This window comes from Schistocerca gregaria, chromosome 3, assembly GCF_023897955.1.
Source record: "Schistocerca gregaria isolate iqSchGreg1 chromosome 3, iqSchGreg1.2, whole genome shotgun sequence".
In the NCBI taxonomy this organism is placed as follows: Eukaryota; Metazoa; Arthropoda; class Insecta; order Orthoptera; family Acrididae; genus Schistocerca; species Schistocerca gregaria.
The window spans coordinates 587462752-587478494 of record NC_064922.1 but is presented as its reverse complement, the minus strand read 5'-3'; the positions used below and the strand labels follow the sequence as shown (position 1 = coordinate 587478494).

The 15743-nt window shown below is 43.1% G+C and overlaps 1 protein-coding gene across 1 annotated transcript in view; it reads left to right on the top strand.

The window, feature by feature from the left end:
• LOC126355608 (zinc carboxypeptidase-like) overlaps positions 1-14651 on the top strand; it is a 140686-nt gene extending 126035 nt beyond the window's left edge. The window contains exons 8-10 of the mRNA XM_050005970.1: positions 4855-5060; positions 8298-8382; positions 14391-14651. Coding sequence (XP_049861927.1) covers positions 4855-5060; positions 8298-8382; positions 14391-14599 — 500 coding nt within the window. The 3' untranslated portion in view covers positions 14600-14651. The remainder of the gene's footprint in view (positions 1-4854; positions 5061-8297; positions 8383-14390) is intronic.
• The last annotated feature ends 1092 nt before the right edge of the window (positions 14652-15743 follow it).

Sequence of the window (15743 nt, the reverse complement as noted above, 5' to 3'; positions counted from 1 at the left end):
TAGCTCTGCAGATGATGAGGAAAATGATGAAATGTATGATGAGATAAAAGAAATTATTCAGGTAGTGAAGGGAGACGAAAATTTAATAGTCATGGGTGACTGGAATTCGAGTGTAGGAAAAGGGAGAGAAGGAAACATAGTAGGTGGATATGGATTGGGGGTAAGAAATGAAAGAGGAAGCCGTCTGGTAGAACTTTGCACAGAGCATAGCTAACACTTGGTTCAAGATTCATGAAAGAAGGTTGTATACATCGAAAAATCCTGGAGGTAGTAGAAGGTATCAGATAGATTATATAATGGTAAGACAGAGATTTAGTAACCAGGTGTTAAAGTGTAGGACATTTCCAGAGGCAGGTGTGGACTCTGGCCAAAATCTATTGGTTATGAACTGTAGATTAAAACTGAAGAAACTGAAAAAATGTGGGAATTTAAGGAGATGGGACCTGGTTAAACTGACTAAACCAGAGGTTGTACAGAGTTCCAGGGAGAGCATAAGGGAACAATTGACAGGAATGGGGGAAAGAAATACAGTAGAAGAAGAATGGGTAGCTCTGAGGGATGAAGTAGTGAAAGCTGCAGAGGATCAAGTACGTAAAAAGACGACGGCTGCTAGAAATCCTTGGGTAACAGAAGAAATATTCAATTTAATTGATGAAAGGAGATGAAGATGAAATGGGAGATGTGATACTAAGTGAAGAGTTTTACAGGGCACTGAAAGACCTGAGACGAAACAAGGCACCGGGAGTAGACAACATTTCTTTAGAACTACTGACGAACTTGGGACAGCCAGTCATGATAAAACTCTACCATCTGGGAAGCAAGATGTGTGAGAAAGGCGATATAACCTCAGATTTCAATTAGACTATAGTAATTCCAATCCCAAAGAAAGCAGTTGTTGACAGATGTGAAAATTACCAAACAATTAGTTTAATAAGCGACAACTGCAAAATACTAACACGAATTCTTCACAGACGAATGGAAAACCTAGTAGAAGCCGACCTCGGGGAAGATTAGTTTGGATTCCGTAGAAATACTGGAACACGTGAGGCAATATTGACCTTATGACTTATCTCAGAAGAAAGATTAACGAAAGGCAAACCTACGTTTCTATCATTTGTAGACTTAGAGAAAGCTTTTGACAATGTTGACTGGAATATTCTCTTTCAAATTCTAAAGGTGGCAGGGGTAAAATACAGGGAGCGAAAGACTATTTACAATTTGTACAGAAAGCAGATGGCAGTTAGTCGAGGGGCATGAAAGGGAAGCAGCGGTTAGGAAGGGAGTGAGACAGGGTTGTAGCCTCTCCCTGATGTTAATCAATCTGTATATTGAGCAAGCGGTAAAGGAAACAAAAGAAAAATTCGGAGTAGGTATTGAAATCCATGGAGAAGAAATAAAAACTTTGGGGTTCGCCGATGTCATTGTAATTCTGTCAGAGACAACAAAGGACCTGGAGGAGCAGTGTCTTGAAAATAATTTGAACATCAACAAAAGCAAAACGAGAATAATGGAATGTAGTCGAATTAAATCAGGTGATGCTGAGGGACTTAGATGAGGAAATGAGACACTTAAAGTAGTAAAGGAGTTTTGCTATTTGGGGAGCAAAATAACTGATGATGTTCGAAGTAGACAGGATATAAAATATAGACTGGCAATGGCAAGGAAAGCGTTTCTGAAGAAGAGAAATTTGTTAACATCGAGTATAGATTTAAGTGTCAGGAAGTCGTATCTGAAAGTATTTGTATGGAGTGTAGCCATGTATGGAAGTGAAACATGGACGATAAATAGTTTGGACAAGAAGAGAATAGAAGCTTTCGAAATGTGGCGCTACAGAAGAATGCTGAAGATAAGATGGGTAGATCACATAAATAACCAAGAGGTGTTGAATAGAATTGGGGAGAAGAGGAGTTTGTGGCACAACTAGAGAAGAAGAAGGGACCGGTTGGTAGGACATGTTCTGAGGCATCAAGGGATCACGAATTTAGCATTGGAGGGTAGCGTGGAGGGTAAAAATCGTAGAGGGAGACCAAGAGATGAATACACTAAGCAGATTCAGAAGGATGTAGGTTGTGGTATGTACTGGGAGATGAAGAACCTTGCACAGGGTAGAGTAGCATTTAGAGCTGCATCAAACCATTCTCAGGACTGAAGACCACAACAACAACAACACCGGCTCAACGATATTAAGAGATATCCCAAGACGTTTGACATTTCTGTGCGTATTTACCAGCAGTAAAGCATTTTTATTCTTTCCAGGAATAAGGGCCAGATGACTGATGATTTTCTGTTACCAAGATGTATCGCGAAAGCAAACTAATCTTTGTCCAGGAACACCTCGTTATTTCCTCTCTGTTCCTACGAACGTTTTTCTCGCCAGCATTTAAAGGATTCAGAAAAGTCAAAGAGGTCCTGTTTTTTTTTTCCTTTATTGTTGTTTCACTCTCCGAAAGAGGGCTGTCAGCAGAGAAGTGTCTACTCTACTGCTGTACTGATATGATTTCAGTGAAATTGTGCACAAAAATTAAAGGAAGGCTAAAAATGTGTGAATTACCGAGCGGTCTTTTGGCGGTGAACGCTGCTATACTAACAGATTTTGCGTTATAACCTGTTGATGATCTGTTGGAGCTGCTATAACGGGATTGGAGTTTGTCTTCAGCTCCTTTAAAAAAATTCTGATGGAATGGAATTGTGGGATGGAAAATAACAGTGGGATGAGGAAGATTACAAGGTGAAAGTATAGCTTGGGGAAGTAAGTAAGTGTTGTGAGGACTGGTGTAAAGGAACAAAATCTGGCGGTCGTTATGGTAGCAAGTGAGTGCAGGAAGACAGGGATGCAGTGGACAGCGATGCTGTGCAGGCTGAGATCAGACTGAGTTTACACAAGACTATGTAGACGGGAGAAAGGGAAATGTGGGAGTATGTGGGAGTGGCACTAAGGTGAAATGTTGAACGAGCTATCCTTGAGATTTGTTATTAGATATCGGATCGCTTAAATGGAAGGACGTTTCGGAGGAATATGGTTATAAATCAGGTTGTATATTCAGTCGTGTGTGCAGGATATAACAACTTGTGTGGTTGCAGACATTATTGGATAAGGGAAACAGTCGTTATTTCAGGTTTGATGAGAAGATGCTTAGTTTTCAGTCAGGTTAGTCTGGTTGAAGACGTTATACAGGGCTGCGGATCGTGGATTTGGATATTGCTTCAAGAATTGATTGGCTTTGCAACGAAGATAAGTGGATTTTTACTGTCATGAGAGAGGGGGTCGTTGTAAGATATTTGAGGCTTTGCTATGATTGTGCTTAAGAGTTGTATGGTTTAATGTGGTGTCTTCACTGATAGATGAGGGCGCTGTTATTACGATGTGATCGATTTTCAAGAAAATTCGGACTTGCAATCTGGTTCCAGAGGCCTTACAGACGCAGGGGAATTTTCTGACTGAGGTGTCTGTGTCAGTCTTTCCTTTGGTGATCTCCATGTCTTCTTTTTTACCATAGCAGTGAGGTATGATGAGGTTTGAGGTGGTGAGGGTTTAGTTGTTTTCGATGAGGTGATACTATAGGGAGCAAGGAAGCATGGGGACCAAATGTTAAGGCTTAGAGTCGAATTCAGGGTTACTGAAATTCACGATCACGAAGTTTTTACATCTTTACATACTATGATTTGATTTATGATCATATTGGGATACTGACTTTGGGTTAAAGAATTTTGGTTGAAGACTGGACAGGACAAAGACATGTGTAGGAAAAACAGTCTGGATAGTGATGGAATGAAGTTCACGAATCCATAGACTGTGTTTGGTTCAAAACTTTGTGGTGGTATTTTAGACGTTTTGGACGATGTTTGCAGGGATATTAATTGCTCTGTGGTTTGGCACGTACGATAAGTTGATTTAATCGTAGCATGGATATCTGGGATGAAACTGGTACGATGCAAGCCTCTGAAGATGAATTTAATGTGGCTGAGATTGCTGATGACGATGCTGATGCAAACCACACAGGTGCGGTTGTGGATGATAGTCGTGCTCGTGATGATGATGGTGCGATATAAAATTATGGGCTACTGACTAAAAAGTAACAGACTGGCATGGTCATTAGTCTTGGGATGGAGGTGGGCATGTTAAGCAAAGATGAAGAGGTAGGAAGAATGGGCACGATAATGAAAAATGGGATAAAGCTGTATGTGGGAGTGGATGAATGTAGATGATTTTGAAATTGTGAATTTTGGTAAGAAAAGAGAGGCGACAGGGTGATGGGTAATCAAGACTATGGTTGTGACGAAGCACTTCAGCTGCTTAATATATGTCTCCCTGAAGATGATGGTGGTGCGAAGACTGATAAAATGAAAGGCAGTAACGGTGGCAGCACGAAGATAGTGAAAATAATATAAATTATATGCGATAACAGCCAAAACATGTCTACAGAGCCCAACAGCCAGTGACGGCAGTTGGTGATGATGAATATGGTGAAGACACATGACGATGCCGATATGAATGGTGATGGCGAAGAAGATTTTCATGTCGTTAATACAACCTACAATTGGTTGATACTGATACGATCTCGATGGTTGCTCTGTCGAATCTAGTCAATAAACCTGGCGATAGGTGGCCTAACACGTCGTCACAACTTCACGTAGTTGTCTGTCTGTGACGTGATGGTTTTCTTATGTTAATACTTCTGTGGAAATCTTTTCTTGATTCTTCGTAGATATTATATTCCACTCTAAATGATCTTCATGATCCTGCATGTCTTACTGATTTAACCCTGTCTCAAGATCAAGCACAATTTGTCATATTGTTATATATATAGAAACCGATTCTTGTCCAGAAATATGAGCGGTACCGTCTGTCGGCAGAAAACGGTACCAGCGAGGACTTCTGTGCAGACAACTACCCTGGGCCAGTGGCGTTCTCGGAGTACGAGACAGCGACTTTCTCCAAGACGCTGACGGGGTACGATTCCGGCGAACTGGTGTTCTACGGCAGCTTCCACGCTTACGGCCAGATGATCTTGTTTCCATATGGCGTGCCTGACGAAGTGGCCACCAATCACGACGAACTGGTGAGACCTCCTTTTCAATACCGCACTTCACTAATGAACCGAGTACTCGCCTTGTCGATGACTTCCGCCTCTTACCGAGCCATCTGGCGCGGAGGTCAGCTCTTTGGACGAGAGGGCGACGATCGGCTGTCCAGAGGTTATCCATAATTTAAGTAAAACGTTGAGGGCAAAGTCCGGGATGGTTCCTCTGAGGAGGCCGACCACCTTCCCCGACATTTCGTAACTCGAGCTTGTGCGCCGTCTCCGTTTGTGGCGCTGTTGCCGGGACGTTGAACTCTATTCTCTCCTCTTACTTTCGTCTCTTCATACAGCTCAATCAGGCAGCTTGTTTTCAATTATTTGTCTTCTGTAAAATTTTTCAATCTGATTTCTCTATGTGTCTACTCCTGTTAAGGGTCCATATTTTACAACAATAATGTGACAGTTGGCAATTCTCATGCAACCGAAAGTTGAGTCTATTGTAGTGGCGAGGATAAGCAAAAGATTTCCCCAGATGGCGACAAATACGTCTGCTCTGAGACCAATGGCCACACTATTACTATAGGAGGAGAGAGAATTGCAAGACAGATAAATGGTGAAACAATAGGAACATAGATTCAGAAGGAGATAGGGCGAGGCAGTTACGGATTAGTAAAAGAAAAGAAAATCGAAAAATAATATTGTAACACAATTAAAGAGTCAGAACCTCGACTTTTTCCCGTTATCGCTTCTTTCAATGACGATACGATGGGTATCCCGCCACAAACTTCAGGTAGATTAAAACTGCCGAAATATCAAAACTGTGGACCCTGAACACTGAGATAAACACTATGAAACACGGAAAGAGTTGCGATTCTTTCTCTTCTGGCAACGATTTGTTAATGTGTAAAACTGAAAGTTGCACGCAAGTGAGGCGGTCTGTAGTCGATTGGAGAGAGTGTGGCAATCGGCCCACGATGTTTCGCTCGCCGCAAGGTGGGCCGAAGCCTAAAGGATGAAAGCGCGAAACGGTGGAGACAATTTTGGACGGGCAAGTGAGTTTACTGATTTACCAAGAGCGGATTGCTGTGCTGCATCGAAGATGAGTTTACGGTAGGGGCGATGAGCTGTGGTGCCGAAGTATACTTTAAAACATGTAGTAGACAGCAGTGGAAGCCGAGCAATGTTCTGACGTACTATTAAACCGTCGCACGTCGAACTTTGCTTTCCGTTATCGCTTCTTTGAATGGCGACGCGACGCGCGTCCGGCCACAGAGTTCAAGTAAAATATATGGAGAGAGTTGCTCTGCGTGAGAGGAAGTTGCTCTCTGCAGCGCTGTTGAGCTATCTGTTTCAACCGTAGTGGGCTGCGGCATTTTGTGGCTCGCTGAAGGTGGAATAGGTCAGCACTAAGCGCCTGTAATTGCAGTCATATTTGGAGGGATGTGTGCTGATGTGCTGATATAAAGTTATTCTAAGTGGCTGAAAAGAAGTGAGCATTGCATAGGTATGATGTAGAAGTGCGTCTACAAGTCTACGAAACTTCGTTCATTGCGTGTGCTTCAATTGTATTTTCCCATGCTCCTAATAGCGCTGAGTTTCATTAGCCTTATCCGAATTTGGTATGTCAGTGGCTGGTTGTTTTTCACAAAATAGCTGTTTTACCTTCATATTTGCGTTAGTATTCCTCACAGAGCTTTGATGTGATCTCCTTTTTATTGAGTTATTTGTAGCGGACAGATCACAAGTTAGAAGCCACGTTGCATTGGAACTCTCCCTTGTAACTGAAGTCAGTCCAGAAGTCGGAGACCAGTGAGGGTGTCCACCTTCAATAGGACTCCAGACCTGGTAAACCACTGTGGGGTTTACACCAATCTTCACTTTGATGACAGCTGTACCTTATCCTTCATAAAATATACACTCGTGGCGATTAAATTTGCTAAATCATGGATGCGGTGATCAACAAACGCAAACTGGAATGAGGATGACTACATACTTGGACACGCAAACGATTAGCGTTTTTGTGCTAGCGATTAAAGTAGGTAGGAGTAAGAACATCTACATTGTGGAGGTAAGAAAAGATTTTACAGCAGGCTTCTCATTCAGAATTCGCATTTAAAAGCGCATTTGTGAGATTTCGTTGTGCCTTGTGTAAGAAGGAGAAACGTGTCACAATTGGACAGCGGCAAGACCATGCCCTGTCGACACTGCGGTGTTACCGCCCGCGTTGGTAGAGCGCCATGCTAATATGGAATCGATGGGTTCTGGAGAGCCATGATCAACGCCATGCAGCATTTCAATAGCCCCACGCTAAAAGAACGCTCTTGAGCAGACATATTCATAGTTCTGCCGGAGGATCTAAAAGACAGGTCGCGTAACTTGAGCTGGGCCTCTTTACAGGAAGATAAGTGTCCATGCGAACGGTGAGGGTGAGACTACTTCTGAAGCAACATCGACTGTCAAAACAGCTATCGTTGTTAAGGCAGTCGTGCGTCAAATGACAATGGACGTATTCTCGTGTGGAGACTTCTAGGAGCACCAGCGTTGATCATTCGAGCGCAACACCTGGCACGATTGTATGGGAAACCACTGAACACGCAACACCATCATTTCCCGTTCACATAGCCGATAATTTTGACAGCAGCCGTTACATTTATGTCGTTTTGTGGCTGTTAACTATCTTCCATAGCTTTGTGACATTATCTCAGGTGACGCAAGACCGCATTTTGCTCCTTCTGTCCTGACTTGTATAGATACAGAGGGTGTTTCACTGTTTCCGTGACCAGCACATTCTCCATATCCCTCACGCACTGAAAATATTTGATAGTCGGAGGCCGCGAGACTGCCACTTGGCAGCTCCTGTGGTAAACTCCGGCGTACAACGGAAGGAGCAGAGCGTAATGTGCCGGTACCCGTTATTGAAGCTCAGTTCAACTTGATGCTTAATCGGGACGGAGCCACTGTTCCACTGTTGCTGCCACAGGTGTCAGCTGCATACTAAATTTCGCACACCATATACAGTTGTATCGCCTGCCCATTTAACAGTATATTCTTCATATGATGCTCTGTAAATGTGATTAGTAAAACTTACTTATTTGCTGCTTCTTCTGCCCCCTGTCCCTGCGCATATCCTCCTGCCCCGTCTCGCTGTCCATCTCCTCATCCTCCTGCCTTCCTAGTCATGTAAACAAAACCAGAATTTGATGCTGGAATTACAGCAGTTGACTCTTCACTTTCAGTGACACAAAATGGAATACTAACGTCCTATTTTATTTACAGCTCGAAATGGCTGAAAGGGCCCGGGATGCATTGGCGGCCAGGTACGGCACCAATTACACAGTCGGCACCGTGCAGGACCTCCTCTGTAAGTATGTCAATGTTATCGCTCAACAGAGTGCAAAAGAAACTTAAATTATGTCGAGTATGTAGGCAAATAACTGCAGGTTAAACCTAGTACACATGATTATTTGCAATAATATTTGCTTGGAGATAATTGTTTTGTCGCAGGGATTCACAACAAAATTTATTTATCCAGGATTGTGCAACGTCATTACCTTCCTAAATAAGTACAGTACTCTGAGAGTAATGAATAAAAGTCACTGGACAGATTGTCTCATTTGAATATCTACATTTTGACGACCGAATGCTACGACTAGATGCGGCGTATGCCGCGAATGTGAATACGTTCCCAGAGCAGTCTGTTACAGTCGGGTACGTAGTGAACATAGCACATATCGTCTACTAACGTACTGCGATAATCGATGAAAGAGGAATGGGTTATAGATTCCGGATTTTCGAGATGAACAATGTGGACATTGGATCTTCAAAAACGCAGAGACAATGTTTGCACATGCGTAAGCCTCCGCAAAGGACGAACACAAGCATTTGACGAACGTCACCGCAGACCCAAACGAGGCGATGGATGGTCTCCTGGCGTTAGAATCTCATTTCTACCAGGTATGTAAGGAGACACGTATGTCTGAGTAGCCCACCAACGACAGGTGTCTCTTTAACTTCTCATGAATATGTACTTGCAATTGTAAATATGAAACAACGCCTGCTCTACATTCGATGACGACAGGGAAATTTTGAGCCGGACTAGGACCCGAGCCCGGATAGCCCGCTTCAAGTGTGCTGCCGCCTCAACCCCATCGGCTGTCTCACGGTCAGATCCAAACTTCCATATGTCGTCGTCCTTGTGTCACAACCTGCAGTCGTAAGTTACGTATACTCCCGTCCAGGAAGGTCATATTTATGGACATTCAGATGTCTGATATTGGCGAATAAATGCGAAGTGGTAGTGCCTCTGTTATCAAGAAGTATGGTGCAATATTCCTTCGGACGTGCATGTATGTGGAAGTCCGGGTTCGGCCATGATTCATGCACGGACAGCTGAAGCGGTTGAGGCAACCGCTCGCGTGTAGCGTCTTAAAGGCATCCTTGACCATCTACTCACCACGTCGAATCTCAAAGGTAACTAACCATAACGACAGTTACAACGTACATTTAAAGTAAACCTGATTTACATCCTCATAGTGCTGCTATTCGCGACTGGCACAAATTTTCAGTAAACATCATCCTTCAGGTGTAGAAAGACGCCTGCCAACTTACTTTTATGTCGCAAAACTCCTCCTTAGTGTTGAAATTCTTCGTTCGTCAGTGTAGTTGCACTCAGTCTGTTGCAGGGCATCAATTAGGCAAACTCAGAGATTTTTGTTCGGGGCCATCACTTTGAAGACGTGGAGACCTTAAAAAATTCCGTTCACCAGTGGCTGAGAAAGCAGGGTCATCATTTTCACCGCAAGTGTGTACATACTCTTTCCCAAGGTGAAAAAAACTGTAGACGAAGGCGGTAATTATATTGAAGTGTGACAAAGTAATCGTCAATATTGTAGCTGTTACCTTAAATACGTGGCATTTACTTTTCTTGTAAAATAAAAATTTAAAAAGTTGAAGGTATCAACTTCTGATTAAGCGTCGTACTGTGATTCTGTAAGACAACACAAAACAGATAAATGATGTTTGAGAGTCAGTAGTCTAAGAGTTACGTACATAACAAAGGCAGTTAGTGGACTACGTAACATGACCACTATAATACCCCGCCACTGCAGATATGCAAACACCGTCTCAGGGAGTAGCGGCGATATTATTTGTTGTTTAAACTGAAGGTGGATGGGATGGGAGGGGGCAGGGGGACGGGAGAGAAAGGAAAGGGAGGGACTATCGACGTCAGGTGCATCAAGATTTTTTTTCGGATTCATTGATGACGATCGAAACTATAGGCCGAACCAAGTTCGAACCCAGGTCTATTGCGCACGAGGCAGTTGCTGTAACCACTGCACCAGCCAGACGTAGTGTTCATCTTAGCTGAGTAAACTACCTCAGCGCGCCACTCGGCCGACCCACACTCCCTCCAAGCGACACCTGTCGGCAGTCCTCCACGCTCGCTTCTTTGGTGAACGCACAAGAGGCCAGAAGTAGTTGTGCATCCGCAGAGAAGGTGGCGGGTTTGTTGTTCATGGAGGCAAATCAATTATATGAACGTGTGGTGTGTGTTCTTTCGGATATTTCCGATACAACGCACACTACGTATTCGTATAGTAGATGTTACCTGCGTAGCACAGAGCCCCGCTTTCAACTGTCGCAACTCCAATGGTCACAACAAATACTTCATGTGTGGACGGATCTTGATTCTATAAAGGAGATAAATACCGGGACCAAATGATGGATTGACACTTCGTATTTAAGTATAAAGCCTCTCCACACCAATTCTCGAATACAGCTGTTACCTCATTTTTCTCGATCCTTTGGAATGCTATTTGATTACGTGCTGAGCTCATTCTATCTTCAATCGTAAAGATTGCTCACTTTTTATTTTCAGGCATCGAGTTAGTCTCTGCATACTATGCAGTTTTAGACAGTAGTCACAGCGTAGGACAATGGTCATCTTACCCGCATTCCCACAACATGGGAACAGCTTTGTCTACGGTGTTGGTTCGGTGTTGAAGAATAGTAGACATTTCTAAGACATCTACATCTACATCTACGTGATTACTCTGCTGTTCACAATAAAGTGCCTGACTATTATATAAACCACCTTCAAGCTGTCTCTCTACCGTTCCACTCTCGAACAACGCGCGGGAAAAACGAGCACTTAAATTTTTCTGTGCGGGCCCTGATTTCTCTTATTTTATCGTGATGGCCATTTCTCCCTATTTAGGTGGGTGCCAACCGAATGTTTTCACAGTCGGAGGAGAAAACTGGTGATTGAAATTGCATGAGGAGATCCCGTCGCAACCAAAACCGTCTTTGTTTTATGATTGCCCCTCCAATTCACATATCACGTCTGTGACACTATCTCCACTACTTCGAGATAATACAAAACGAGCTGTCCTTCCTAGTACTTTTTCGGTGTCATCCGTCAGTCCCACATGATGTGGATCCCACACCGCACAACAGTACTCAAAAATAGGGGGGGACAAGCGTGGTAAAAGCAGTCTCTTTAGTAGACCTGTTGCTTCAGTGTCCTGCCTATGCATCGCAGTCTTTGGTTGGCTCTATCCACAACATTATCTATGTGATCGTTCCATTTTAGGGTATTTGTAATTTTAATAACTCAGTTGAATTTGCAGCCTTCAGATTTGTGTGACTTATCGCGAAATCGAAATTTAGCGAATTTGTTTTAGTGCTCATATGAATCACTTCACACTTTTCTCTATTCAGGGTCAATTCCGGTTTTCGCACCATACAGATACCTTATCTAAATCATTTTGCAATTCGTTTTGGGTATCTGATGACTTTACAAGACGGTAAATGACATCATCATCTGCAAACAATTTAAGACGGCTACTGAGATTGTCTCCTATGTCGTTAATATATATCAGGAACAATAGAGGGCCTATAACACTCCCTTGGGGAACGCCGCATATTATTTCTGTTTTACTCGATGACTTTCCGTCTATTACTATGAACTGTGACCTTTCTGACAGGGAATCACGAATCCAGTCGCACAACTGAGGTGGCATTTCATACGTACGCAGTTTGGTTAGAAGACGCTTGTGAGGAACGGCGTCGAAAGCCTTCTGGAAATCTAAAAATATGGAATCAGTTTGACGTCCCCTGTCGATAGCACTCATTACTTCATGAGTATAAAGAGCTAGTTGTTTTTCGCAAGAACGATATTTTCTGTATCTGTGCTGACTACATGTCAATAAATTGTTTTCTTCGAGGTACTTCATAATGTTCGAATACAGTATATGTTCCAAAACCCTACTGCAAATCGCGTTAGTGATAGAGACCTGTAATTCAGCGGATTACTCCTACTTCCCTTTTTGGGTATTGGTGTGAATTGAGCAATTTTCCAGTCTTTAGGAACGGATCTTTCTGTGAGCGAGAGGTTGTATATAACTGCTAAATACGGAGCTATTGTATGAGCATACTCTGAGAGGAACGTGACTGGTATACCTATACCGTGTGCTGCAGCCATCACTGGTGTCACGATTTCTTTCGGCTTCAAAAGTCCATGTACCACAAGCTCCTTAGCCTTTAGTGTGCAGTAAAGCACTGCAACGGCTTTTCGAAGCCGCACGAGCAGCACTCATTCTACACACACTCTGCACGCAGCCGGGTTTCACTCGAACAGCGTATCCCAGGCACGAGGCGAGCACTCGCCTTTCGGCCCCAGCACTCACGTGGTTCCACTATCCAGCTGACGCAATGAAGGTCACGACGCAGAGCGTCCTGAGTGATCAGTAAAGGGAGCGCATTGTACCTGCGGACTTGGAAACCTATATGCAGACGGCTGAAGGCTAGGAAGGTAGGAGACGAGGTACTGGCGGAAGTAAAGCTGTGAGGACGGCACGTGAGTCGTGCATGGGTATCTCAGATGGTAGAGCACGTGCCCGCGAAAGGCAAAGGTCCCGAGTTCGAGTCCCGATCCGACACTCAGTTTTAATTTGCCAGGAAATTTTAAGCATAATCACAAGTGTGAAAAAACCTTGCCTTCAAAAAGAGCTCAGTTTTCTGCCAAATGTAGCAATACTTAATGTGATTGTAGACGACTTCAGCGAAATAAAACAAAAATAAATAAATGATAATAATAACAATATAGTATTCAATAAGTGCATGACAGTAATGTCAGTCTTATTAATACGGGATTATGTACAATAGTGTGCATATCGGATGGAATGAGCTGAATACTAACGGAAATTCGTATCAGCGGTACAAAAGGAATTAAAACTAGAGGAAAGGTTAGCTGGTCTTCGAAAGAGCAATAAATAATAGGATTAAACTAGAAGATTAATTGTAAAGAGGAAACAGAAAAGGATGAGGAAAGCTGTATGAGAACTGAAAATGGGAGAGATGTAATTGTTTGCTAATGGATAAGATATATGTAGCTGGAGTAAGGCCATCAGGTAAGCTACGCCGATGATAACAAAGAAAGCTTTAATGTCCACTTCAACGCAGCTTAGTTTGGAATCAGAACAGGTTGCTGGGTGCTTTGTTTCTGACACGCATGGCAGAAAGCGAGGAAGAGATGAAGTAAGATTCAGAGTGATACATAGATAGGAAATGAGACACTTAAAGTAGTAAACGAGTTTTCCTATTTGGGGAGCAAAATAACTGATGATGGTCGAAGTAGACAGGATATAAAATGTAGACTGGCAATGGCAACCAAAGCGTTTCTGAAGAAGAGAAATTTGTTAACATCGAGTATAGATTTAAGTGTCAGGAAGTCATTTCTCAAAGTATTCCTATGAAGTGTAGCCATGTATGGAAGTGAAACATGGACGATAAATAGTTTGGACAAGAAGAGAATAGAAGCTTTCGAAATGTGGTGCTACCGAAGAATGCTGAAGATTAGATAGGTAGATCACATAACTAATGAGGAGGTACTGAATAGGATTGGGGAGGAGAGAAGTTTGTGGCACAACTTGATGAGAAGAAGGGATCGGTTGGTAGGACATGTTCTGAGACATCAAGAGATCACCAATTTAGTGTTGGAGGGCAGCGTGGAGGGTGAAAATCGTAGAGGGAGACCAAGAGATGAATGCTCTAAGCAGATTCAAAAGGATGTAAGTTGCAGTAGGTACTGGGAGATGAAGAGGCTTGCACAGGATAGAGTGGCATGGAGAGCTGCTTCAAACCAGTCTCAGGACTGAAGACCGCAACAACAACAACAACATAGATACAGCCAAAACGCTGAAAGCATCAGTTCTTGAATTGTAGTTATTGAATGTATCACAATGATTAAGAAAAAAGTTTTAACTACACCTCGTCCATCAAGTGACATCAACCTAATCTACGCATAAGTAACCAGACAACTAAGTGAAATGTCTTGGTGAGCTTTGACTGTGACTATGTTTTTGGCAGATCCGGCGTCGGGAACCAGCATCGACTGGATGCAAGGCGTCAACGGCAACCAGTACAACTTTGCTTGGGAGCTGAGGGACCAGGGCCAGTATGGTTTCCTGCTGCCTGCCGACCAGATAGTCCCCACCTGCCAGGAGGCGTTCGACAGCCTGGTCTCCATCCTGCGGGACGTACTCGACAACTCCAGTAAATCTTCAAGGAAGCGCTAGTGTCTGTTTTGTTGTCTCCGTAAATAATTAATAAATAAGCTTCTGACGATAATTTGGGTCTGATATATTTATACCGTACTTTATTTTCCTTTTTATAATTAACTATAAATGATTTATTGGAGCTTCTGCACTTATACTTGAAGTGCAGCGGTAATATAGAAACAGAGACCTGCCTTTTGTAATCAGATCGTTCTGACTGGAAGTTAGCCTGTGGTGGTTCCTATTTAGTGCTGACTGACTTACATTTGTCAGTATCAAAAAGCGAATAATTCTGATATCCGCCACCCGCAAGAGGAAGAATACTGATATCGTGTCGCTAATTTACTTTAGCAATCATGGTGGCTAATTTCTCATACAATTGCTACAGAAATTATGTGACAACCGCTTCAAAATATGTGAGCTGAGGAATGAAGTTAAATTATGATCACGAACCAAGAAGACAATGTGCTAAATTATAACAAACAGATTTATTTGCGTAAGCACAAAATTAAGACTTGGATTTTGACCAGAATTTTAGAGTGACAGGTTATACAAAAATCAGGAACATAAGCAAGAATTGCTGATTGTTAACAAAACACTATTGTATTCCTACTTTGACTGCAGAAAGCGTGCTGTTGACTCTACCGTGAGTGGAGGGCAGTTAACATTAACGTAGTATTTTCCTAACTCAAAACAGTGACTGACGACACATGCAGAAGACATGGCTTTGATTGTGAACAGAGAGGCGCTGAGTGGCTATTGCAGATGGCAACAAAGCAGCAAGTGCTGGTAATGTAGCTCAGAATACTCCACCCGCCGGTGCTGCGACACGTTACCAAAACTGCAGACGCATGACACGAAGCCGACGGATACAAGGAGACGACACCGCAGTCGCAAGAGTCGTGAGCTGCCCAGCGTCCCTCTGACGTACTCCAGAGTGGAGCACGATTAATCCGCGTCTACGTCAAAAGTCAAGTTTCGGCCAGGTGTCCGGATCAGTACAACTCTGCGCGAATGTGTCCGTGGATAGAGAAGACATATGACGACTTTACACTTCGACCAATCAGAAGTGAGTTTGATTTTCTGTCTTTCTTACCACAACACGGGAACCCATTCCGTCGCCAATCTTAACGTAGCAACAAAACTGACAGCAGTCAAGTCTCTG